The sequence below is a fragment of the Camelus ferus genome, chromosome 11, assembly GCF_009834535.1.
Source record: "Camelus ferus isolate YT-003-E chromosome 11, BCGSAC_Cfer_1.0, whole genome shotgun sequence".
NCBI classification, from domain to species: Eukaryota; Metazoa; Chordata; class Mammalia; order Artiodactyla; family Camelidae; genus Camelus; species Camelus ferus.
The window spans coordinates 33776056-33798539 of NC_045706.1; the positions used below are offsets into that span (position 1 = coordinate 33776056).

At 39.8% G+C, this 22484-nt stretch overlaps 1 protein-coding gene and 1 long non-coding RNA gene across 2 annotated transcripts in view; one reads left to right on the top strand and one right to left on the bottom strand.

The window, feature by feature from the left end:
* LOC116667138 overlaps window positions 1–22484 on the top strand; it is a 72685-nt gene that overhangs the window by 4746 nt on the left and 45455 nt on the right. The gene's annotated exons all lie outside the window — the stretch shown is intronic.
* On the bottom strand, window positions 300–7855 carry LOC102519027 (interferon-induced protein with tetratricopeptide repeats 1). Its single transcript, XM_006188000.3, has 2 exons — window positions 7652–7855; window positions 300–2056 (listed from the first exon to the last, which is right to left on the bottom strand). Exons 1-2 carry the CDS (start codon window positions 7654–7656, stop codon window positions 625–627), a joined length of 1437 nt encoding a protein of 478 aa, XP_006188062.1. The 5' UTR covers window positions 7657–7855; the 3' UTR covers window positions 300–624.

The window sequence follows — 22484 nt, forward strand, 5'->3', positions numbered from 1 at the left end:
TTCCCCAGTCTAATTTGTAAGGCCTCAGCCGATGAACCTAAGGTGGGGTAGAGGAAAAAGAATATTTCCTTCCCCTACATTACCACAGTATTTTTGGTATCTAGCACTGAAAATTATTCGTTGATAAAATGAATGAATTAGAGGGGAGGGTATAGCTCAAGTGGTAGAGCGCATGCTTAGCACACACAAGGTCCTGCGTTCAATTCCAGTATCTCCTCTAAAAAAAAAAAGAATAAATAAATAAATAAGTAAACCTAATTATCCCCCCAAATTAAAAATAAATAAATAAGAAATTAAAATGAGTGAATTAAACATTTTATTTTCTGTTAAGTCCAGTGCTTTATTTGCTATAAATCTACTCAACAAGCTGTTTCTCCTACTATATAACAGTCACAGAGAAAGAGTTCTCTCTCTTCCTCTCTCTCTCTTGCACACAGACACATATATTCTGTTTCACTATTTCCTGAATACAACTAATGTTTTATCAGCTTTGAGTAATTGTTCAAAAATTACATCATTACACTGAATTACATAATATGTTTCTGAAAGCAGCAAGCAGAGAAGATGACTAGACATATTGACCTAAAATCAAATGAAATGTGAGAGTGGTCCATATTTCAGTGCCTAGAGAACATGTCCCACAGAGTTCTCTGAGTCAAGAGCCAGCCTCAGGGCCTGCTCATAATACTCCAGAGCTTCATTCATTTCTCCTTTCAATTTGTGGGTGAGCCCAAGGATGCTCAAGCTTTCTATATCTGATGCGTTTCTTCGAAGTTTCTTTGAAGCCAGTTTCCCCAAAGCAGTGATGCTTTTGTTCCTTTCAAATGATGCCTTTTCTATTTTCAGTGCTTTTAAATAATGGCTGATTGCATCAACTTCAGATTTTTTATGAAATTCCAGAAATCGGCCGTAGTGGGAATGTACTTGTTGCAGCATGTCTTCGTCGAGTGTTTTCAAGGATAACACTTTTTGAAAAGCATCTTCAGCTTTTCTGTACTCACCTGCTTCTGCATACGTTTCTGCCAGGTTTATATAAGCAATCTCAAATGTGGGCTTTTGTTTCACAGCAAGTTCAAAATGATGTTTGGCTAAGTTTATTTGTCTGTTGAAGTTTTCCTTATCCTGTCCTTTAGGCTGCCAGTTTTTTGCAGCTTTCTTTATTTGGATCATTTTTGACTTGTAGCAAAGCCCTATCTGGTGATGCAGGAAGGCAGAGGAGGGTGTTCCACTTAAGGCCAATTCTGAGAACTTAAGAGCATCATCCAGAGAGCCTTTCCTTCGGTAAAACTTGGCGGCATGTCGAAAGACATAGATCTCTGAGGAGGTGCTGGTCAGTGCTTCTTTAATGTACTCTTCTCCTGCAGCTTCTTGTCCCGCATCTTGAAGCTTCAGGGCAAGGAGAGCCTTAATATATGCATCTTTTGGATTTAGCCTGACAGCTTGTTTTAGGGCGTTCAGACAGAATTCACTGAAATGTTGTGGTCTGTTAAAGCCGTCCAGGCGATAGACAGTGATGGCATACCCAGTGCTGAATTCGGGGTTTTCAGGCTCCACTGCCAGAGCCTTTTCAAAGCAGACTTTGGCTCGTTCATAATTCTTTCCTCCACATTTCAGCAAGGCCCATCCTTCCTCACAGTCCATCTGAGGACACTCCATTCTGTAGCTGGAGGGATTTGCAAGCTTCCTGCAAGTGTTCTTCACCTTGTCCAGGTAAATCTGGGCTTCTGCCTGTTGGCCCATTCGGTAATACAGCCAGGCATAGTTGCCCCAGGTAACCAGGCTTCTCACGTCTGATTGGCCGCCATCTTCTTGCTGGGTTGAGTCCTCAGCTTCTTTCAGGCTCTTCAGGGCTTCCTCATTCTGGCCTCCCAGGTGTTTCACGTAGGCCAGTAGGTTATATATTCCCACCTTGTATTTGGTGTCTAGGAACTTAATCTCCTCCAAGACTCTGGTTTCTAAATCCGGTATTTCTGTGTCTATAATGACCAACTCCCATGTAAAGTGACATCTCAGCTGTTCCAGCCTATCCTTGATCTGATCCTCATCAGCATTCTTACTGTAAAAACAAAAGCAGGTTTTCTTTGTTAGGTGACAAGCCGCCAGTAGAAAGAAGCCAGATAAAAACGCCTCATATTTAGAGCTTAGCTTTGAAAAGAGCACGCCTGCTTTGATTTTCCTTAGAGTGCCTATATTTCTGAGATCCGCATGGCCTTTGAATGCAGTTTGCTTGGCTCCATACGCTCGCTCTAGCACTCTCTGGCTATGCAGTCTCTCTGTGCTTCAGAGCCGCCTTTGTAAAGTGGGGATGATAATAGACTTATCACTGGTGAGGATTGGTGAGGATTAATAAGCACTTAGAGCATATATGTTTCACGCTATACAAGAGTTTCCTATTTTCCTATTACTATAATTAGGGCAGAGTCCAGCCTTAGGAAATGTTATTGACCTCAGAACCTTTGTCTGCAGATCATGTAACAAATTAAGACCACCTACGTGAGATAATATTTTACCACTCCTTTTCCACTTATTATTTGGAAATAATTATAGATTCACAAAAATTTGCAAAGATACTACAGAAGTCCAATGTATCCTTCACCTAGTTTCTCCCAAATATTGTTTCTTTCCCAACTATAGTACAATATCAAAACCAAGAAACTGACAGTGATACAACATGTGTATAGTTCTGTGTCACTTTATCACATAAGTAAATCCACGGACCCATCACCTTGATCAGGTTAGAGAACTACCCCATCATCACAGACATCTTCATACTATTTCTTTACAGTCAAAACTGTTGCCTGCCTCCGTCTCCAAACATTCCTAGCCTCTGGTAACTACTAATATGTTCATCTATATAATTTTGCCATTTCAAGAATGTCTTGTACGTGGAATCATATATTATGTAATCTTTTGAGATTGCCTTCTTTCACTCATCGTATTGATTTTGACATCCATCTAAGTTAAGTTTTATCAATAGTTCATTCCTTGCTATTGCAGGGTCATATTCCATGGTATGGGAGTACCACAGTTTAACTATTCATCTATTGTAGGACATTTCAGTTGTTTCTGATTTTGGCTTATGGCAAATAAAGATGCTGTGAACACCTGTGTACAGACCTTTGCATGGACATAAATTTTCATTTCCCTGGGATAAATGCCCAGGAGTGGAATTGCTTGGTCGTATGGTAAGTGTGTGTTTATGTTGCTAAGAAACTGCCAAACTGTTTTCCAGAGTGACTGTATCATTTTTCAATCCTACTAGTAATGTATGAATGATCCAGTTCTTTGCATTCTTACCAGAATTTGATATTTTCACTTAAAAAAAAAGTGTTAGCTCTTTTAATAGACATGTAGAGATACCTCCTTGTGGTCTTAATTTTCATTTTCCTAATGGCTAGTGTTGTTGAACATCTTTTTGTGTGTTTATTTGCCATCCACATATCCTCTCTGGTAAAATATATCTTCATATCCTTTGCCTATTTTCTGATTAGATTGTTTGTTTTTAATTGTTGGGTTTGAAGAATTCTTTATAGAGTCTAGATATGAGTCCTTTGTGAGGTATGTGGTTTTCAAGTATTTTCTCTAAGTGTGTAGCTTGTCTTTTTATCCTTTACTAATGGTCTTTTGAAAAGCAAAAGTTTTTACTTTTGATGAAGTGTAATTTATTGATTTTTTTCCCTCTTATTGATCACGTGTTTGGTATCATGTCCAGGAACTCTTCACCAGGCCCTAATTCCTGAAGATCTTCTCCTCTATGTTTTCTTCTACAAGTTTTATAATTTTACATATAAGTCTGTGATGCATTTTGAGTTAATTTTTGCATAATGTATGCAAGATTAGGTCAGTGGCTCATTTTTTGGCCTGTGATCTCCAATTGCTCCAGCACCATTTGTTGAAGACTAATTGTCCTTCATTGAATTGCTTTTGCACCTTTGTCAAAAATCAGTTGGCTGTGCTTGTGTGGGATTATTTCTGGGTTCCTTACTCTGTTCTACTGATCTATGTGTTTTTCCCTCCACTAATACCATATAGTCTTGCTTACTGTATATAATCAGTCTTAAAACTGGGTAGTAGGTGAAAGACTTGTGCACTGAAAACTACAAACCATTGCTGAAAGAAATTTTAAAAAGACACAAACAAAGGGAAAGGAATCCTATGTTCATGGATTGGGAGACTTAATATTATTAAGATGTCAGTATTACCCAAAGCAATCTGCAGATTCAGTGCAATCCCTATCAAAATCCCAATGATTTTTTTTTCACAAAAATAGAAGAATCCATCTGAAAATTCATATAGAATCTCAAGGGGTCTCAAATAGCCAAATGATCTTGGAAGGCAGCTATGCTCACCACTATACCACCAACGCATGCACAAAATGATCCTGAAAAGGAGCAAAATTAAAGGTTTCACACCTTCTGATTTCAAAACTTGCTACAAAGCTGCAGTAATCTAAACACTGTGGTCCTGTCATAAAGATATACATAGACAAATGGAATAGACTAGAGAGCCCAGAAATGAACCCTCACATATATGGTTGTGTTAGTCAGCTAGGGGTACCATAGCAAGGTACCATGGAATGGGTGGCCTAAACAGCAGAAATGTATTTTCTCACAGTTTCAGAGGCTAGAAGTTCCAGATCAAGGTGCTCACTGATTCTCTTCCTGACAAGAGCTCTCTTCCTGGCATCTGCACAATCCTTCCTCTGTGGTGGATGGAGAGACAGACAGTGCTTTTCTTCTTCTTACAAGGACACCAGCCCTGTCAGATTAAGGCCCCATCCTTATGACCTTACTGAACCTTTGTTCCTTACAGGCCCTATCTCCATAGTTGCATTGGAGGTTAGGGCTTCCACATATGAATTTTGAAGGGGTGGGGCACAATTCAGTCCATAACAATGGTCAAATGATTTTTGACACATGTGCCAACACCACTTAATGCAGAAAGGTCAGTGTTTTCAACAAATGGTGCTGGGAAAATTGAATATTCATATACAAATACCTTATATTATATACAGAAAAATGAAGCCAAAATGTATCAAAGATATAAATGTAAGACCTAAAACTATAAAAATCTGAGAAGAAAACATGGGGAAAAAGCTCCCTGACATTGGATTTGGCAACAGTTTCTTGGGTATGACACCAAAAGCACAGGCAGCAAAAGTAAAAATAAATAAATTGAACCTCATCAAAATTAAAAACATTTGTGTGTCAAAGGGCACTATCAGTAGAATGAAGAGACAACCCACAGAATGAGAGAAAATATTTGCAGATCATGTACCTGGTAAGAGATTAATATCCAGGCTATGTAAGCAACTCCTACAACTCAACAACAAAAAAATAAACAACTGATTAAAAAGTGGGCAAAGGTGTTGAATAAACATTTCCCTAAAGAAAATATACAGGTGGCCTAGTAAGTACATGAAAAGATGTTCAGAATCACCAGTCATTAATGAGATGCAAATCAAAACCACAATGAGATACCTCTTCACACCTATTAGGATGGCTGTTTTCAAAAACACCGAAAATAACAAGTGTTGTCGAAGATTTGGAGAAATTAAAACCTTTGTACATTGTTAGTGAGAATGTAAAATGGGGCAGCTGCTGTAGAAAATGGTGGTGATTCCTCAAAAAATTTAAACACAGAATTACCATACAATTCAGCAGTTCCACTTCTGAGTATATACCCAAAATAAATAAAAGCAGGGACTTGAATAGATATTTGTATACTTATATTCTTAGCAGCATTATTCACAATAGCCAAAAGGTGGTTATAACCCAAATATTCATCAGTGGATGAATGGATAAGTAAAATGTTGTCTATACATACAATGGAATATTATTCAGCCTTAAAATGAAAGGACATTTTGACACATGCTTCAGCATGAAAAAACCTTAAAGATATTACGCTAAGTGAAATGAGCTAGTCACAAAAGGCCGTGTGTTGTATGCATCCATTTATATGAAATATCCACAGTAGGCAAATCCATAGAGACAGAAAGCAGATTAATGGTTGCCAGGGCCTGGGGTGAGGGGTGAGTAGGAGTGATTGCTTAATAAGCATGGGGTTTCCTCCCATAGTGATGAAAATGTTCTTGACGTAGATGGTGGAGATGGTTCCACAATATTAGGAATGTACTAAATACCACAAAATTGTATACTTAAAAATAGTTAAAATGGTAAATTTTATCTTACACATATTTTATCACAATAAAAATCATATTACTAGCCTGAATATAAATTCTACAAATTTTACATATATATATATATGTGTATATATATATATATATATATATATATATATATATTTCTAGAATTTGTAGTAAACACAAAAGCATTGAAACATAAAAGCTAATTACTATCCCATCTGAAATGATCTTATGAACCTCTACTGGTATCCTTTAAGAAACATTGGTTTAAAGGTTAAATAAGGTATCATTGAATAGAGACTCTGGTTCATGTCTCAGCTCTGCAACTTATCTGTGTGATCTTACTTTTCTAAATTTAAGGTTTGTTATTGCAGAATAAGAGTATTAGGAGTACCTGCCTCGTGGGTTTCTTTTGAGATTAAATGTAATAATTTACATAAAATATTTGAGAGCCAGACTGGCACCTGATAAGCATTCAGGAAGTGATATCTATTTTTATATTATTATTGTTATTGTTATTATTATTATTTTCTTAATTATCTGTGGTAATCCACTCTTATCTGTCTGTGGACTAAAGGAGTGAAGGGTTGATAATAGGCCCATAATTATGCACTTTCTGGAACTGTTGCCACTTCAAAATTTTGCCCACTGGAGCACTGAAGGGAAATTTGCAGGTCACTGTTAATTAACGTTTTTTTGATCTGCTGATATCAAGGGTTATTTGAATCAAGATTCAGTTTGGATAATACACAAATGTTCACCTTATGCCCTTTAGCTGAGGAAGATGTGGGTGTTCCCAAGCACAGAACTCCAGCCAAGCCTTGTGGGCAGGAGGATATTAAGGATCTGCAGGCCACCTGGCTTCCCCAGGGGAGGGGTGATCTGCAAATCTTAAATCCAGTCAGATGGAGAAGGCCTGACATAGGAGCCTGACAGTGCAGATAGTGAGACCAGAAGCCAACAGAGAAAGGTCTTGTTCTCTCAGCAGTGAGCTTCTCCTGCTACACCCCCAGCAGTGTTTCCCTCAGGACCACTGAGAGATCCCCGCGACTGTGGCTCACACAGCTCTGTGGGTCCTCCTGCTTCTTCCGGTGAGGAGCCAGCAGAAAGCAAAATATCCAGACAAACTGTCCCTTCCTTCCATACAGTCAGACAGAAGGGATTTCGGTGGAAAATAACTTCAGAGATTGGGGTCATTTTCTCTCTGCCTCCCTTCTCAGTTCCCTCCCCTTCCTTGGGCTTTCACACGACCTAAGCTTCCTCAGGGAGATGCTAACAAAAATAAAAATGCCTGAATTAATAAAACAGTTTGTGTGTATGAACATGCATGCGTGTGAACACCCACACACACACACACACACTCTCTCTCTCTCTCTGTCCAAAGCAGATGTTCAAATAGAAGAGTAAGAACATAACATCACTGAAACTAAGTCTCTTAAGTTAATACGATTAATGTGTTTTTCAGAAACGTCACACAGAAAGGCAGAGAAGCAGAGAAACCCTTACCTCATGGTTGCTGTGAATTAGGCAGCAGTTCTGCAGTGTTTTGTTCAGCTGGATGGGCTCCTCTGAGATCTGTCCAGTCTGGTGGACTTTCAGATAAATCGAAGCCCCAGGACAGGGCTATATAAAGGAAATGAACAGTAGCTAACGAGGAAACCCCTGGGTGTGTTGTTGCAAAGATAAATTGGAAACCAAAATGAAAACTGAAAGTAGAAAGTGAAATTAAAGTAGGCAGAGTTGTGGAAAACGAAACTTAAACAGTATTGTTTTCTTTGCTCTGTTTTGAAAGCTCCTGGAAAAGATGCTGGGAAAAAGCAGGTTTACTGATGTGTTAATCCCTCTCGCAGAGTCTATGAGACCTTGTAGAAACCTGGGGGCCAAGAAATCCTGGTAATGCAGACTCCACTGAATGCATAGCCAGGGAGACCTGTGAAAATCAGCTGTGTGAACTTGCCAACATCATACCCCCGATCAGTGCCTCTGTTTACTAATCTGGAAACAGAAATTATTCTTTTTACAATATAAAATTCTGCAAATCACTGAACTGAGTCTTAACCCAAATTTGCTCCTATTCATTGAGAGGTTGTGTCTTATGGGGTTTCCAGGCGAGTACTGAGTTGTATGAAACCAGATTACCAATGACTGTGGACCTAGGATCATGTTGAGAGGTGTTCTTAGTGCTGCAAAAACCCAGTGACTGGCAAGGGTGTTGGAACCAGATCTGCCTCCCTCCCTAAAGGAAAGCTTTACTCCACTGTTGCTTATCATGGAGGTTGGTGGCTTGGCTCTGGAAGAGTGTGCAGAGAAGGAAGAATTGAGGGTGGCAGCCTCATTTTTAGTTAGCCTCCTACATATAGAAGGAAACTTCAATGAAATATGAAAACCTCCTTCTAATTAAGTGACATCCTGAACTGGTTAGAAAGTGCTGTACAAATAAAAATTTCTGAATTTTAAATTCATAAGATGTAATGAATAATACAGGTTTATCCATGTATTCTGACAAACGTTCAGATTGTAGGCAAACACTGAAATAAATGAATGAGAAAACCTCTCTTTTTTGGGAGCAAGACATCTTTGGAATTCTTGTGGAGAAAAGCAGTTAGGTTTGTAACTTTCTAATGCACTAGATAGAAGGCAGAGAAGCAGACAAAATGTTTATCTTGTCATTGCTGTGAATTTGGCAGTGGTCCTGCTTCTGTGGGGCTCTGACTTGGGCTGATTAGGTATTTGGAACTTTTCACTCAACCCTCAACCCGCAACAGCAACATCTAATGTAACTGTAGTCAAATATCAAAACCAGGAAAATAACACTGGTACTGTGTGTATATTTTAAAGATAAAATATATTATGATTTCATCTTACACTATTTAAATTTATAAGATTTTTACTTAATCTAGTTGCACGTACATCTGTGTATCTTTTCTCCTGAAGCAAGTCAAACAGATTTTCCTCTTTTCCATCTCAGGTTTATTGTGAAACAATTATTGACTCATAGGAAGTTGCAGAAAGAGTCTTGTGTGCTTTTCACCCAACCCCCAACCCCCGATAGCAACATCTAATGTAAGTGTGGTACAATATCAAACCCAGGAAAGTAACACTGGTAGTGTGCGTATATTTTAAATATAAAAAATATATATATTATAATTTCATCTTACACGTTTAAGTTTACAAGATTTTTACTTAACCTAGTTGAACCTACATCTGTGTATCTTTTCTCCTGAAGCAAGTTAAAACGGTAGCGGTAGCAAGGAGAAAAGCAGGTTATTCAGTTAGAAAGCACTCTGAGAAAACAAGTTAACCGATCACAGTAAACTCTGAAAGCTGTCTTAGCCTCAGGGAAGCCATCTTGTGACTCCTCCAGTACTAACTGAACTCTTTTCTAAGTGATAGCAGCACACATCTGATCTGTTCCACAGTATAATAACAATAGTCCCAAAATAACAAAATCAACAAAACACATTCAGAATGATTGCTGAGTAGAGTTTAAGATTTTGGTTTTTTGCTGTTTTTTTAATGCATAAAATATATCCTTCTAATTTTAATGTATTAAACAAACCACTTGGAATACTTCGTCTCTATGTGGCTTTATCTTTTATCCCATATATATTTTGGTTCATTTGCCTCATTTTGATTTACTTTTTAGATACTGCCTTTTCACTTTTTTATCCTAACATTTTATTACGAAAATTGTTAAACAGAGTTCAGAGAATTTTCCAACACTAATATACTCACCACCTAGAATCTACAGTTAACATTTTACTATATTTACTTTATTGCATATCTATTCATCCGTTAGTTTCTCTATCCAGCCATCAACTTATCTTATTTTTTGTTGCTGTGTAAGAAGGCAGTCAGTACAATTAGCAGATTAAACATTTCAGCATGCATATTGTTATGGCTTTAGTCAGACCTTGTTTACAAGGAAAAGACTGTTCCTGCTCTAGTGGCTTTCTTCTGGTTAAATCTAATAAATCTGCTCTTTGATTAATATCAGCAAAGTTGAAATGGGTGTCACATCTGTATTCCCCAGGGGTCATCTGAATGAGCCACCCAGACTCCTCTACTCTCGGCCACTGCTCAGCTCCAGCTCTCAGGGATCAAGGTAGCATAAGTCAACCTTATAATTCCATGGCTTTTACAAGTAAATCCTCCCCAGTATTTTAAAAAATTCTTGGTGGAGTTTATGTTCCCATAGGCTTCCTAGCCTCAGGCCTTCTACTGCTACATAAGTTGCCTCTGTGTTTTTCTACTTCCACTCAAGCATAGAACACACAGAAAAAAGAATCTTTTAAAATTTCACCAATAAAATATACACAGAGACTGTTAGTTTATCAAGTTGTTAACTTTACTCAATATTTTTGGAGAAAATATTTTAGAAAAAGGAGAAGATTGCATTGCACACCACACAGCAAACACTTAAAGGCTGCTTTAAAGTGTTTATGTCATTGTCAGCTTGCACATCCTAAACAGGTTTTTCCCTCACTTTGTCTGTCCCCCATACATTTTCACTTTCTTAGATATGAATAAATGTCCAGCAATACGTGTGAAACACATACCTCTCTTGTGATTGCCAGTAGCTGGACAAATGTAAATTTAAAAGTTTGAATTTATTTTCAGGTTATAGACTTGACTCACTGACCAGCAAATCTGGGAACTCATTCAGACCCTGTTTTCTAAATCAGGCATTTAAGCATCTTCAATTAGCAATTCCCATGTAAAATGACGCCTCAATTGAACCAGGCTATCTTCCATGGGATTCCCATTTGATTTACTGCTGTAAAAATAGACAATTATTTGTATTTTCTAGGAGCATGCAGTCTAAAGGAAATGAAGTATTCTGAATAGTCAAATATTACCCTGCAGTGTCCCTGCCTTCATGTTCTGTTGCCTCCCAGGATGGTCACATGCCATCAGGACAAAGAGCAAACTGACATAAAAACCCTGAGGAAATGCTAGTCTTGTCATGGTGCCAAAAGTTAGATTATGTGACGTCTAAAAGACACATAGAAAGAGATTAATTCTGCTGATGTTAAAATAATTTCAGCACCACCCTCAACACTGCAAAACCCTTCTTTCCTTCTGCCCCCTCTCAACATTGTAGTACACCACTAATGCTGTCAGAAGAAATGTGGAGAGAGGGTTCACAGAAGGGTAGATTCCTTATTCATCTCTTCCATATTCCCAACAGATAAGCATGTTTTGATTTTCTCACTTCCCAGGAAGGATTCTGAGTGAAATGTGAGAGCCAAATATGGTTCCAAATGATGGGTGCCATGTATGCTTAAGCTGGAATGGAGAATGTGGTAGAGCATCCTACCTCCTATGTCTATATGAACTTACTCAACCAGTCCTAGAAAGAGTGAGAAATGGGTGGAACCACCTCACGATGATGGGCTTACTGCATGGGATCAGAAGTAGAGGGATGGTGGACATTATCTGAAGTCAGATGTGTCTATGCGAAGAAGTAGTATGTCTGGATCTGGGTTTGTTCTTGCTTCAGAGCATGACTGTGTGGTTGGTTGACTGCTGAGATGAGAAATTCCGTGACCTTCCTTTTCACCACCCAACCATGACCCAGGAATATTATCCAGCAAAGTGTGTGTGTGTGTGCATGCGTGTGTGTGTGTGTGTGTGTGTGTGTGTGTGTGTGTTGTGGGGGAGGGGTGAGATCAGGAGTGAATAAAATCAATACTGTTCCTAAGAATGCTCACTGAAAACAGTTACCACCCCAAACAAGATGGAAGCAGGAAGAGCTTTTGACCCAAATGCTCCCATTCTGCCCGTTGCAGTCTGTGGTATGATGAAGACAGGCATTGCCCAGGGAAGACTGACCACATAGAGTGACATGACCTGAGGAAGCTGCTAGAATATTTGAGGGTGAGCCATTCGAAGTTTTCTAAACATGTACCCCAGTCTGTGCACCTCTACCCAGCCCTTCCCTAGGAGGAACTGACTCAGCTCTCTCCCTTTGGTTCTGTATCAGATGGAAGGCTTCTAGCAGGCCAGTTGAGTTTCAGGTGAAGATAAGATACTTCCTGCAAGGCACCAGCCCTAACCCAACTCTGAAAGGGATGAAAACACAAGCAGATATTGAAATGAAGTTTAAGAGAGCTATTTGCTTTGATAGCAGTATGGCTTTGGATTTTTGTGTGTGTGCATAAAATTTAGTTAAGTGACAACATGTCAGAGAAACAGAGCAAGTGTTTTTCACCTGATCACTATGAATTTGGCAGCACTCCTGGTTCTGTGGGGCTCTGGCTCAGCTGATAAGGTATTCAGAATGTTGCCCATTGTGTCTTTGGTGTAAACAGACTCATGAACCACAGGGGACAGAGCAGCATTAAGGAGAGAGGAAACAGCCAGCAATGTGTGTGTGTGTGTGTGTGTGTGTGTGTGTGTGTGTTTACAAATAGGAAAGAGCAATGGAAACTAGAGAGGGAAATATTTCTAAAGAACTGGAAAATTCCTATTTGAAGAAATGAAACTTAAGTACTGAATTATAAGTTTGATTTCAGGATGTCGGGACCAGCTCTGTATTTGACTGAGAAGCTGTGTTGGACTGACAAGCTGAATTTGATTTAATTTAAACTCTATCAGTTGCTTTATCAGTTAATTAAAAAGGTTGGCCTTGAGCAGTGGTTTGCAACCCTGGCTGAAAACTAGAAAATTCTCTGAGACTCTTAAAAAAAATTTACTGATGTCTGAGCTAATCTTTAGTCCAATGAACCAGAATCTCTGGGAGTGGGGCCCAGGCATCAGAATTATTATTAATTTTTTAAAAAAGGTAATTTTATTGCACAATCATCGTTTAAAGCTACTGAACTAGATTTTTAGTACTCAGAGTATGGTCTGAGGATCAGTAGCATCAGCATTAACTGAATCTTATTAGAAATGCACCTTACAGACCTGCTAAATTAGACACTTTCTTTTAACAAGATGTCTAAGTGATTTGTTGCTGTGTTAAAGTCTGAGAGGTGCTTTCTTATATGATTTCCAGGTCTCTTTCAGATCTAAATGATATGGAAGAGTAGACAGGGACTCATTCTCAGGACATGCATATCTTTCTGTGAGGCTCTGAGTCAATAACTTCATTTCTCTGTGCCTTGATGTCCCTACGTGCACCTAAAGAATCTACACAATGTGGTAAAGGAATGTAGGTCTAAGTGCTTTGACCTCTACACAGAGCATCTGATGTTCCACCAAGAACTACCCTGCTCTAAGTTCCAGTCATTTTCATACTATCTCAGGGGTCTTGATGGTGATCTTTGGGCCACCATGATTTGCATTTCTTGCTAACTCCTATGTATTCCAATTCTAACTGAATTTTCATGGTTTCATTTTTTTTTTTTTACATGCCAAATGTTCATTCACTCGGAATTGTCAATGCAAATTTTAAGGAACATTTAAACCATTAAGCTCAAGACATTGCATAGCGTACTTCTATAATGTGTATGAGAAAAGTTCTCAGGTTCCTGGGAGGCAAATCATTTTTAGACTTGTCTGACATATCTTGGGACTTGGAGAGTTCATCTCCACTAATGGAAATGAGACGACATAAAGATAGTTTCTAGTTGGAACTGAAATTTAGGATTCTAAAGTGGGCTGAAAAAACAGGTTCCATTCTTCATGTCATTTCCATGGCTCTGGGAAGCCCATAGATGGTTAAGGAACTTGTGGTCTAAACATGTTGTTGGCTTGTCAAAGAAAGCTTTCACTGCTATTAGCTCATTAACCACTTAAAAAATCAGCAAGCTGTGAATGATCATAAGTTACATGCCAGGTGCTCTGTTGGGACTTGGTTGTACTTCCTTTTCTCAAATGACTTTCCATCTAGCAGGAAAGGCAGATTGATAAGCATTTCATTGAGTTTTCATGCAGTAGGCATTGATTGCTTTGTAATCATAGAGGAAGGGGTGTTTATCTCTTCCTGAGGTATAGAAAAACCTTTTTGGGTTAACTCTTGATCTTTAAGCCAAGTGTTTGGCAGAATCATAGTCATACTGGCTCCCCACTCAGAGACTGCACCCAAGACTATATGCTCTGACCAGCCTGTCCCTGGAGGAGAGGTTTTTGTGGCTACTCCTGCAGTGTGCAGTGAAGTTAACTGCATACATAAGGCTTCCAGAAGACTGACTTGGGACCTCCAAACCAGCTCTCATATCTCAAGTCTCAATAATCCTACAGAAGCAGATAAGAGGGAGTTTATGACTGTAAAAGTGCAACTGGCTACTGACTTGGTACTCTGAGACTAGAAAGTTTTATGTGATAGGAGCCCCCAATATGTGGTATATGTCTAGTATTCACTCAAGTATGAGTTTGTTTCAGATGTCTTGGCAGTTGTACCCCTTGAAGGCCAACAGTTGTTTAACGGTCTGTAGGTGAGATCTAGCCCTTACTTTTCCAAGGGCCGACAAAATATCACGTAGGGACAGATTAAACGCAGAGAACCAGAGGCACAGAGCTAGATTATACCCTTTTTCTCTCAATGAGTTGGCTCATCAGGTACCTTTACTGGTGTACATGTGTATAAAGAACCTCTACAACTACCAGTGTAAAGTGTGGTGCAGTGATATCACACTCTGGCAGCATATGCATTTGGTCAAACACATTGAAGAGCTCCAGAAATTCCCTTGAGCTGCAGTGGTTCCTTTGAACATGGACAGGCTTGTGTTGAGTACCTAATTCAGTTGCTAAGCAACTGGTAGCTGGTCTCACCTTTATCAGAAACCCTTAATTCCATTCATCCAGGCTCTCTGCCTTGGGTAGTGCCTTCTAAAGGCTCTGGACTATGCTTCTAGAACTGGACACAAAGAGCAATATTCTTTACTTGTAATGTATGTCCCTGGGATAAATGGACCCATGACACACAGGAAAAACAGCATTAAAGACAAAGGAAACAACTGACAAAGTGTGTATGTGTTTACAAATATGAAAAAACAATGGACAAGCCTCCTTCAGAACAGACAGCTTCATAGGTGAATCCTGCCACTTAAAGAAGAGTTAATACCTATCCTTCTCAAATTATTCCAACAAATTGAAGAGGAAGGAACATTCTCAGATTCTTTATATAAGGCCAGCATTACCCTAATACCAAAAATCAGACAAAGACATTACAAAAAACAAACAAACAAAAGAACAAAGAAAATTACAGGCCATAATCCCTGACGAATATAGATTCAAAAATCCTTAATGAATTACTAACAAACCAAATTTAAAAATATATTAAAAGGATCATGCATTATAATCAAGTGGGATTTATCCCAAGGATGCAAGGATGATTCTGCATCTGCACATCAATCATCGTGATACACCACATTAAAAAGACAAAAGGTAAAAACCATGATCATCTCAATAGATGCAGAAAAAGCATTTGACAAGATCCAACATCTATTTATGGTAAAAACTCTCAACAGAGTGGGTATAGAGGGAACACACTTCAACATAATTAAGGTCATAAATGACAAACCCACAAGTAACATAATATTCAACAGGGCTTTTCCTCTAAGATTAGGAACAAGACAAAGATGCCCACTTTTGCCACTTTTATTCAACATTGTATTGAAGTCCTAGCCACAGCAATCAGACAAGAAAAGGAGATAAAATCCAATTGGAAAGGAAGAAGTGAATTTGCAGATGGCATGACACTATATTTAAAAAATCCTAAAGACATCACCAAAAAACTATTAGAACTAATGAATGAATTCAGTGAAGCTGCAGGATATAAAATTAATATACAGAAATCTTTTGCATTTATATATACTAATAACAAACTATCAGAAAGAGACTTTTTTTGTATTTAGTTGTGATCTTTTGTGGAATTCGTGGATTAGCATTTTTCATTAATTTTGAAAATTTCTCTTCAACTGTTATATCTCTTCTATTCTCTTTTGCTTATCCTTTTGGAACTCTGATAACATGTGTATATAACTTTCTCACTCTGTCGTCAATGTCTCTGAACACATATCTCTTTTTAGTTTTTCATCTCTTAGTCTTCCTATTCTGCATTCTGAGTAATTTCTTCAGATTTGCTTCCCAGTTCAATAAATACCTCCTCAGCTATGTATAGTTTACTTCTCAGCCAATCCTTTGAGTTTCAAATTTCAATTATTTTAGTTTTTATTTTTTGGAGTTCTGTTTGGTTCTTCCACAAATCTGACTAGTCAAATTTAAGTCTCTTATTCTTTTGTCCCTTTGTCATAATTTAAATTCTTCTTTTAAAGTTTATTAGACGTACTATTTTAATTCTGCTTCCATTATTGTCAATATCTGCGGTTTTTGTTGTTTTGATTTTATAGTTTATGTTTCTGGTAACTCTTGCACATTGTGGCTTATTTATTTGTGTGTATTCACTGATTTTGTGTGATAATCTCATGTACTTTGGAACTTTACCCTTGGGAATTCCTTGAGAACTGTGTAAAAAGTACAAATAAGAAATAAAAGAGTAACAAATTCTAAGAACATTTCTCCTAGTTCTCTCTTTTAATTACATCTACTTGGTCAGACTGTCCTAAATATAGCCTCCCTGTCCTTCTCTCTGGGTGCCAAGCCCCTCTCCTGTTCCAGCGCCCAGCTCTGAGTTTGGTGTGGTTAGCCATTGTTTATAGTTGTCCATTTTGATCCAGTCAGGGAATCCTATATAGGTCTGTATGCTTGAGTGATTAAGAAGTAACTGAATTAACAGTTAAATATCTATTAAGTCTATAAACAAACACTGTCTTCTTTGAAGCAAGATTCCTTTGGAATTTGTGTTCAAATAAACTATTGTGTTAGAACGTTTCAACTCAACAGAAAGTGTCAGGGAAGAAGAAAAAGAACTTTCCTCCTGGTTTTGGAAGGTGCTTCTGTTCGCAATGATTAGACTTCAGAAACAGGCCCAGTCTGGGAATGCTCAAACAAATGCAAAATATACGCATACACACTGTTTACAGGAAATGTTCCCCATGAAATTCCACAGGAGAAGGACGGGCACAAATATCATCCGTGGGACCAGTGAGGGATGTGAGCAAAGAGAGGCTGTAAAGAGAGGGTGATGGGATGATGGTACATATGAAATGAAAATAGCAAAACAGTCACAATGGACAGAATTTCTACTTGATGAAATGAATTTTAAGGGCTGGACTGTGCACTTGGATGTCAGGAGCTGGAAGCAGCTCTGTCCTCTTCTTCCATTCAAAAGCTGTCCCATTCCTGGCACGGGCCAGTGACACTGTAATCTGCAGATCTGAAGAATGTCCTGGCTAGGCTTTTTTTTTTTTTTTAAATTCAGGGAAACATTAATGCAGTCACTAAGTGCTACAGGAATCTTTATGCTTATGCCCTCGTTGGTAGAGCAGAAGTCTCTTTCATTAAACTACATTTGGTGCCATGTTTCTCCCCCTCACTCAGGATCTAGTAGGTGAGTCACTCTCTTTCCAATCAGTCATCCAGTTCCTCCCTACACTTACCTGGAGGGAGAATCTTTAATAATGTCACATTGGTCACGATTGCAGTATGTTTGCCATAGGAATCAGCAAATTAGGAATTTGAGGGGTTTTTTTTTAGAACATTTGCTAACAATTTACTGGTATACCCCTGGCTATCTCCTCTTCTTATATCAGATAGATTTTCACAGAACAGAAATTATTTTCAGGAAAAAAAATATTTTCTGCAAGTTACTAGCCCTAATCCATCTATCAGAGAAAGGAATGACACATTGTGGTGATTCCTGACTCCTGATTACATCAACTAAGATTACAAGTCAGCAGACAATGACCGAGTCTTCTTGGCATCCAGTCAGTGGCTGAATTCAGTGCCCCCTCCTCAGCTTGTTTGTGATTGGAGGATAACTTGTTTCACAGGGCCAGGTTAGCCCTCAATTACTAAGCTAGGGACAGTTTTAGGGATCCAGCTACTGATATTGCAGAAACTCTGAAACAAGTCAAGTAAAAAGATCTGTATAAGCCTCAGGGTCAGGAACTAGATCTGCCTGTCTCTTCACTGGCAAATGGCCACCTTCACGTCCCTTCCCTGACTTTGTTCCTGTTAGGTGCTTGATGTGGGGTAACTGTACCGAAAAAGGAGTGGTGGGGAGGCCGCTCTGCCTGCTGTTAACCTGGAAATATACTTCAGCTGAACTGTTCCTTTTCTGGCAAACATCATAAATATCCTCTTGCAGAGAGAAAGGTGTTTGGAATTAGCACAGTTACATTCAGTAGGTCAGTGAAGAGAGGGAGAAAACAACGAGACGAATAGAATCCTTCATCAGTCAGGCTAGAGCGTGGGCCAGAGACCATTCTTTTACCTGAGTGATATCTGTAGTCTCTACAGAAACACACACATTCTAAAATCAAATTCACACAGACCTGAATTGCTGTTCCTGTAGTCTTGAAGTCTGCCTGTCAAGCGTTGGCGGTTGCCATGTGGTAATGGCTGTTACTGTGGTGGTGTTGAGCATATCATGCTTTGTAACTTTTAGAGAAAAATACATCTTTTAAAAAATAATAATAATATAAACCCCCAAGCCTTTTACATTGCATATTCAATAATGGAAAACAAGGCAACTTGCAAGGCCATCTCCCTTCGTTCCTCCTGTATTTGATCATTTTTTGCCAGTTGTGTCCCTGGGTTTTTTGTTGTCATTGCTCTTGTTCCATCGTTGCTCTCTTCTCCCAGCCTGCCTGCCCCAAGTCCTGTGTCTTTAACAGTTCTCTAAGCTCCTTCACATGAGCCTGATAGCATCAGAAGGGATAAAGGAAAGGGCTTGATTTCCTGAGGAAAGCTGATGATTCATCCAGTTAAACAACTATTTAGTTGCTAACAGAACAGCGAAGTTAACAGTTAGGGGGCATGACTTGTTTCTCATAAAATTTGTGTTAAAAGACAAAAAGCATTGATTAGAAGTTTATGTATGAAACAAATGGTTATATATTAGAAGCATAGAAAACCTTTAATTTATGGCTGCTGATTAGAAATCTAGGACCAGCTCTTATCTGACTCACCAGCTGTGTGACCTTGAAAGGTCACTTTACTTTTGTAGCTCTCAGTTTCCTCATCAGTTAAACAAGTGCCTAGGCCCCCTCCCAGATCAATTTATTTAGAATCTCTGGAGTGGGGTCTGAGCCGTTCACATATTTTAAGGACCTTCCAGGTCATTTTAATGCACAGTGAGTATTGAGAACCATTTTCTAGATGAGTGGTTCTCAAACTTTTGCATGCATCACCTGGAAGACTCGTTAAAACACAGATTTTTGGGTCCTATCTCCAGAGTTTCTAATTCAGTTATTTCTGGAGTTGGAATGAGTCTGAGAATTTGCATTTCATATAGGTTCCTAGGTGATCCTTATGCTGCTGTTCCAGGAGCCGCACTTCCAGAACCACTGGCCTACGTGATCTCCAATATGCCTTTTAAGTAGGAAGCCCTAAGCCTCTATGGCCTGGCGCCTTACGCTTAGTGCACGCCTGTTTCTCTGATATACTGTGTATAGTGGATGGCAAAGAAAATGACCAAAAAACTTCTTTCCTGTCTGCATACCCTCTTACATTGTGGCATTGCCACTTTTTCTATCAAGAGATAGAGTCCAGTTTTCCATGCTCTTCAATCTGAGCTGGCCTTGATTGACCTACAACAGAATGTGGCAGAAATGACATTGTAGGAGTTCTGACCCAAGGTTACAAGAGGCCTTGCAGCTTTTGTTCTCTCACTGACCTGAGACCACCGTGTAAAGAAGCTCAGACCTGTACCTTGGGATTAGAGGCCACGTGGAGAGAAAGTCCCAGCTAACTGCTGGCACCAACTATCAGATGAGTGAGTAGGTCCATCTTAGCTCATCTAGCCCAAGCTGAGTCACTGGCTATATTGCAGTTATGTATTTGACGTCTCCAGGTGAAGAGGCAGAAGAGCCCAGGTCTTTCCTAGTGCAAGAACTATGAGTATATAAAATAGTTAATTTTTTAGGCCCTTACATTTTGGGATGGTTTATTATACCATAATAGATAATGACTACACTGTGCCTTCATTTCCCTGTGTGTAGAGGGGACAATGGTAATTTCTGCAATCTTTCTAATCTATAGGAAAGTCATGCCATGCCAGATGTTGGTGGTTTTGAAGGGGCTGTTGCAGGCCTGGATGGACAAAATTCTGATTTTCTTTGCATGTAGCTTGAGAAGCATTACTGTTGTCAAGGTCGTGTGAATTTGCTATATCAGGATGAACTGAAAAATCTGACGCTGGATTGCAAAACACAGTGGGAAGAAGGCATCAGATGGAAAGCCAGAATGTTCAGGAATCCCACACAGGGGTCAATGCAGTGGAAGGGAATTTGGATTAAGTGGAGTAAGTGATAAAGAAGGATTCTGGTAGAAATCTACAAGCCAGGGTTTTGAGCTGCTCTGTAGGTAGAGCCTGAAGCCACTGGCTTGTGCCAGCAGAATCAGGACACACCACATCAGAATGCAGAGAATTGCAGGGGAGCGGCGTGGCTTGGTTTCACACAGCTATGGATTTGAGTTCGGGCTATACCTCTTTCTAGCTGTGTGGCCTTGGACTACTAACCTTACTAAACCTTTTTGAGCCTCATAACTTTAGATGCTCATAGTGGGTTTAGTACAGGTCCTGCAACACAGAGTTCAGAGACTAATATGTAAACCTGCTGTTGTTGAATTGTTACTGTTTTGTAGCTTTGAAGAGCTGACTGTTTTATCTTCCCAGTACCCTCTTTTAGGATTCAGAGAGGTTGTCTTGGAGGAGGTGATCCCTGAACTAATATGTCATAGTCCTAGAGGAGGCACAGTGTGTTCCTTTATTCATCAAAAATTTTTGAGAGCCTAGTTCATTCCAGGTACTACTTTGGGGGGAGGCACACAGCTGTGAGCAAAGGAGGTGAAGTCCCTGCCTCGGACTGATACACCTGAGGAGGAGGAGCCCCTGGTTTCCCTTGGAGACTTACCCCACTCCTCTATAGTCATCTTTTTGTGGACAGGCCTGCAATCTGCTGGAATATGCTCTGTGGCTACAAATCAAACCTGCCCTGCAGATATTCATGGCAGCCAGGGTGGAGGTAAAGTGGAATCAGTCTGGAAGCTCTAAGTCCCCGCTGGGTTACTAACTGGGTAAGGCTGGCTTTGGCCCCAGGTAGCAAGGAGTAGATGACTGTGAAAACCAGCAATTCATGTGATTCCCTCTGAGTCTCCAGAGGCGAAGCTGTGAGAGATCAGAGTGACACACTAGGAAATGCGGGTTGGGACTGCTCTTTCGGACGAGGGTAGATTGTAGATGTACAGGTGTCTTTTCCATAAAATTGTCCTGGCAGAAAAATAAATCACAGCTTAGGTATGTAGGTCAGGACCAGTCAACTGTTCTTCTGGGAAGCCTCAACACCATCTGGAGGGTGGATGGGACTCTGAGTGTGGAGGGACAGGGTTGGGCAGTGTTCATAATCCTTCTAAGAGTCAGCTGTGTGTATTTTCTTGGGATGGGATTGGTACCCGTGTTGGAGTAGCTGTATAGAAAGCCTCCAGCCTCCCTCTACTTTCAAAATCTTTGTATTCTTGAGGATATATGTTTGCATAAAGATAGGCAATTCCTCTCCAACCCCAGAGCTCTAACTATTTTTGAGGGCAAGAAATGGCCTGTCCTCACCTTTTCCCCAAACCACCCTTCTGCCTCAGCCAGGCTTACAACATTGGTTTCCATGGTAATATCCCTCACAGGGGCCCAGTGACCCTCTGGAACTGGTCAAAGGGACAGTATTATTGCAGATCAAGGTTGGCCAGGAGTCAGGAGTTCACTCCTGGGTACCTGGTAGCTCCCCCAGCTGAAGCCTATAGATAACTCAGGGGTTGGGGACACCCTCACCAAAGTCTGCTCCTCCTACAGCTTATTAATGCAGTTTATTAAGAAACTTTTCAGGATTCCTGTGCTGCATGAGGAAAGAGTCAAATTTCTGGCTCTCCACTCACAAACTAGATGGGAATGCCAGTCCCTCTGTCTTCTGTGGAATCTGGTGTATGTTTTCCTCTGCACACAATCAGATGACATCATTAGAAAAGCATGAGTGCAGGCTTTGCAGTAGGTTGAGTAGAGGTTGGTAGGGTTCTCAGTGCCACTAGGTTGCACAAAGCAAACAACCCTTGTGGATTTTCCCCAGTTGAGAGGAGAATACTTGAATATTTTTATTCACCCCCGGAGGGTGAAGATCTTTGTCTCTATGGCCAGCCTAATACTGGTGCCCCTTACACTCTGTCTAGGAGTAAATTTCCAGGTATTTCTGGGTGCACAGCAAGCTGGTCAGCAGCAGCAGCTGCTAACTGGGCACTGGGCTCAACTGAGGCCCCTGGGATAGAATGAAGGTGGGCTGGC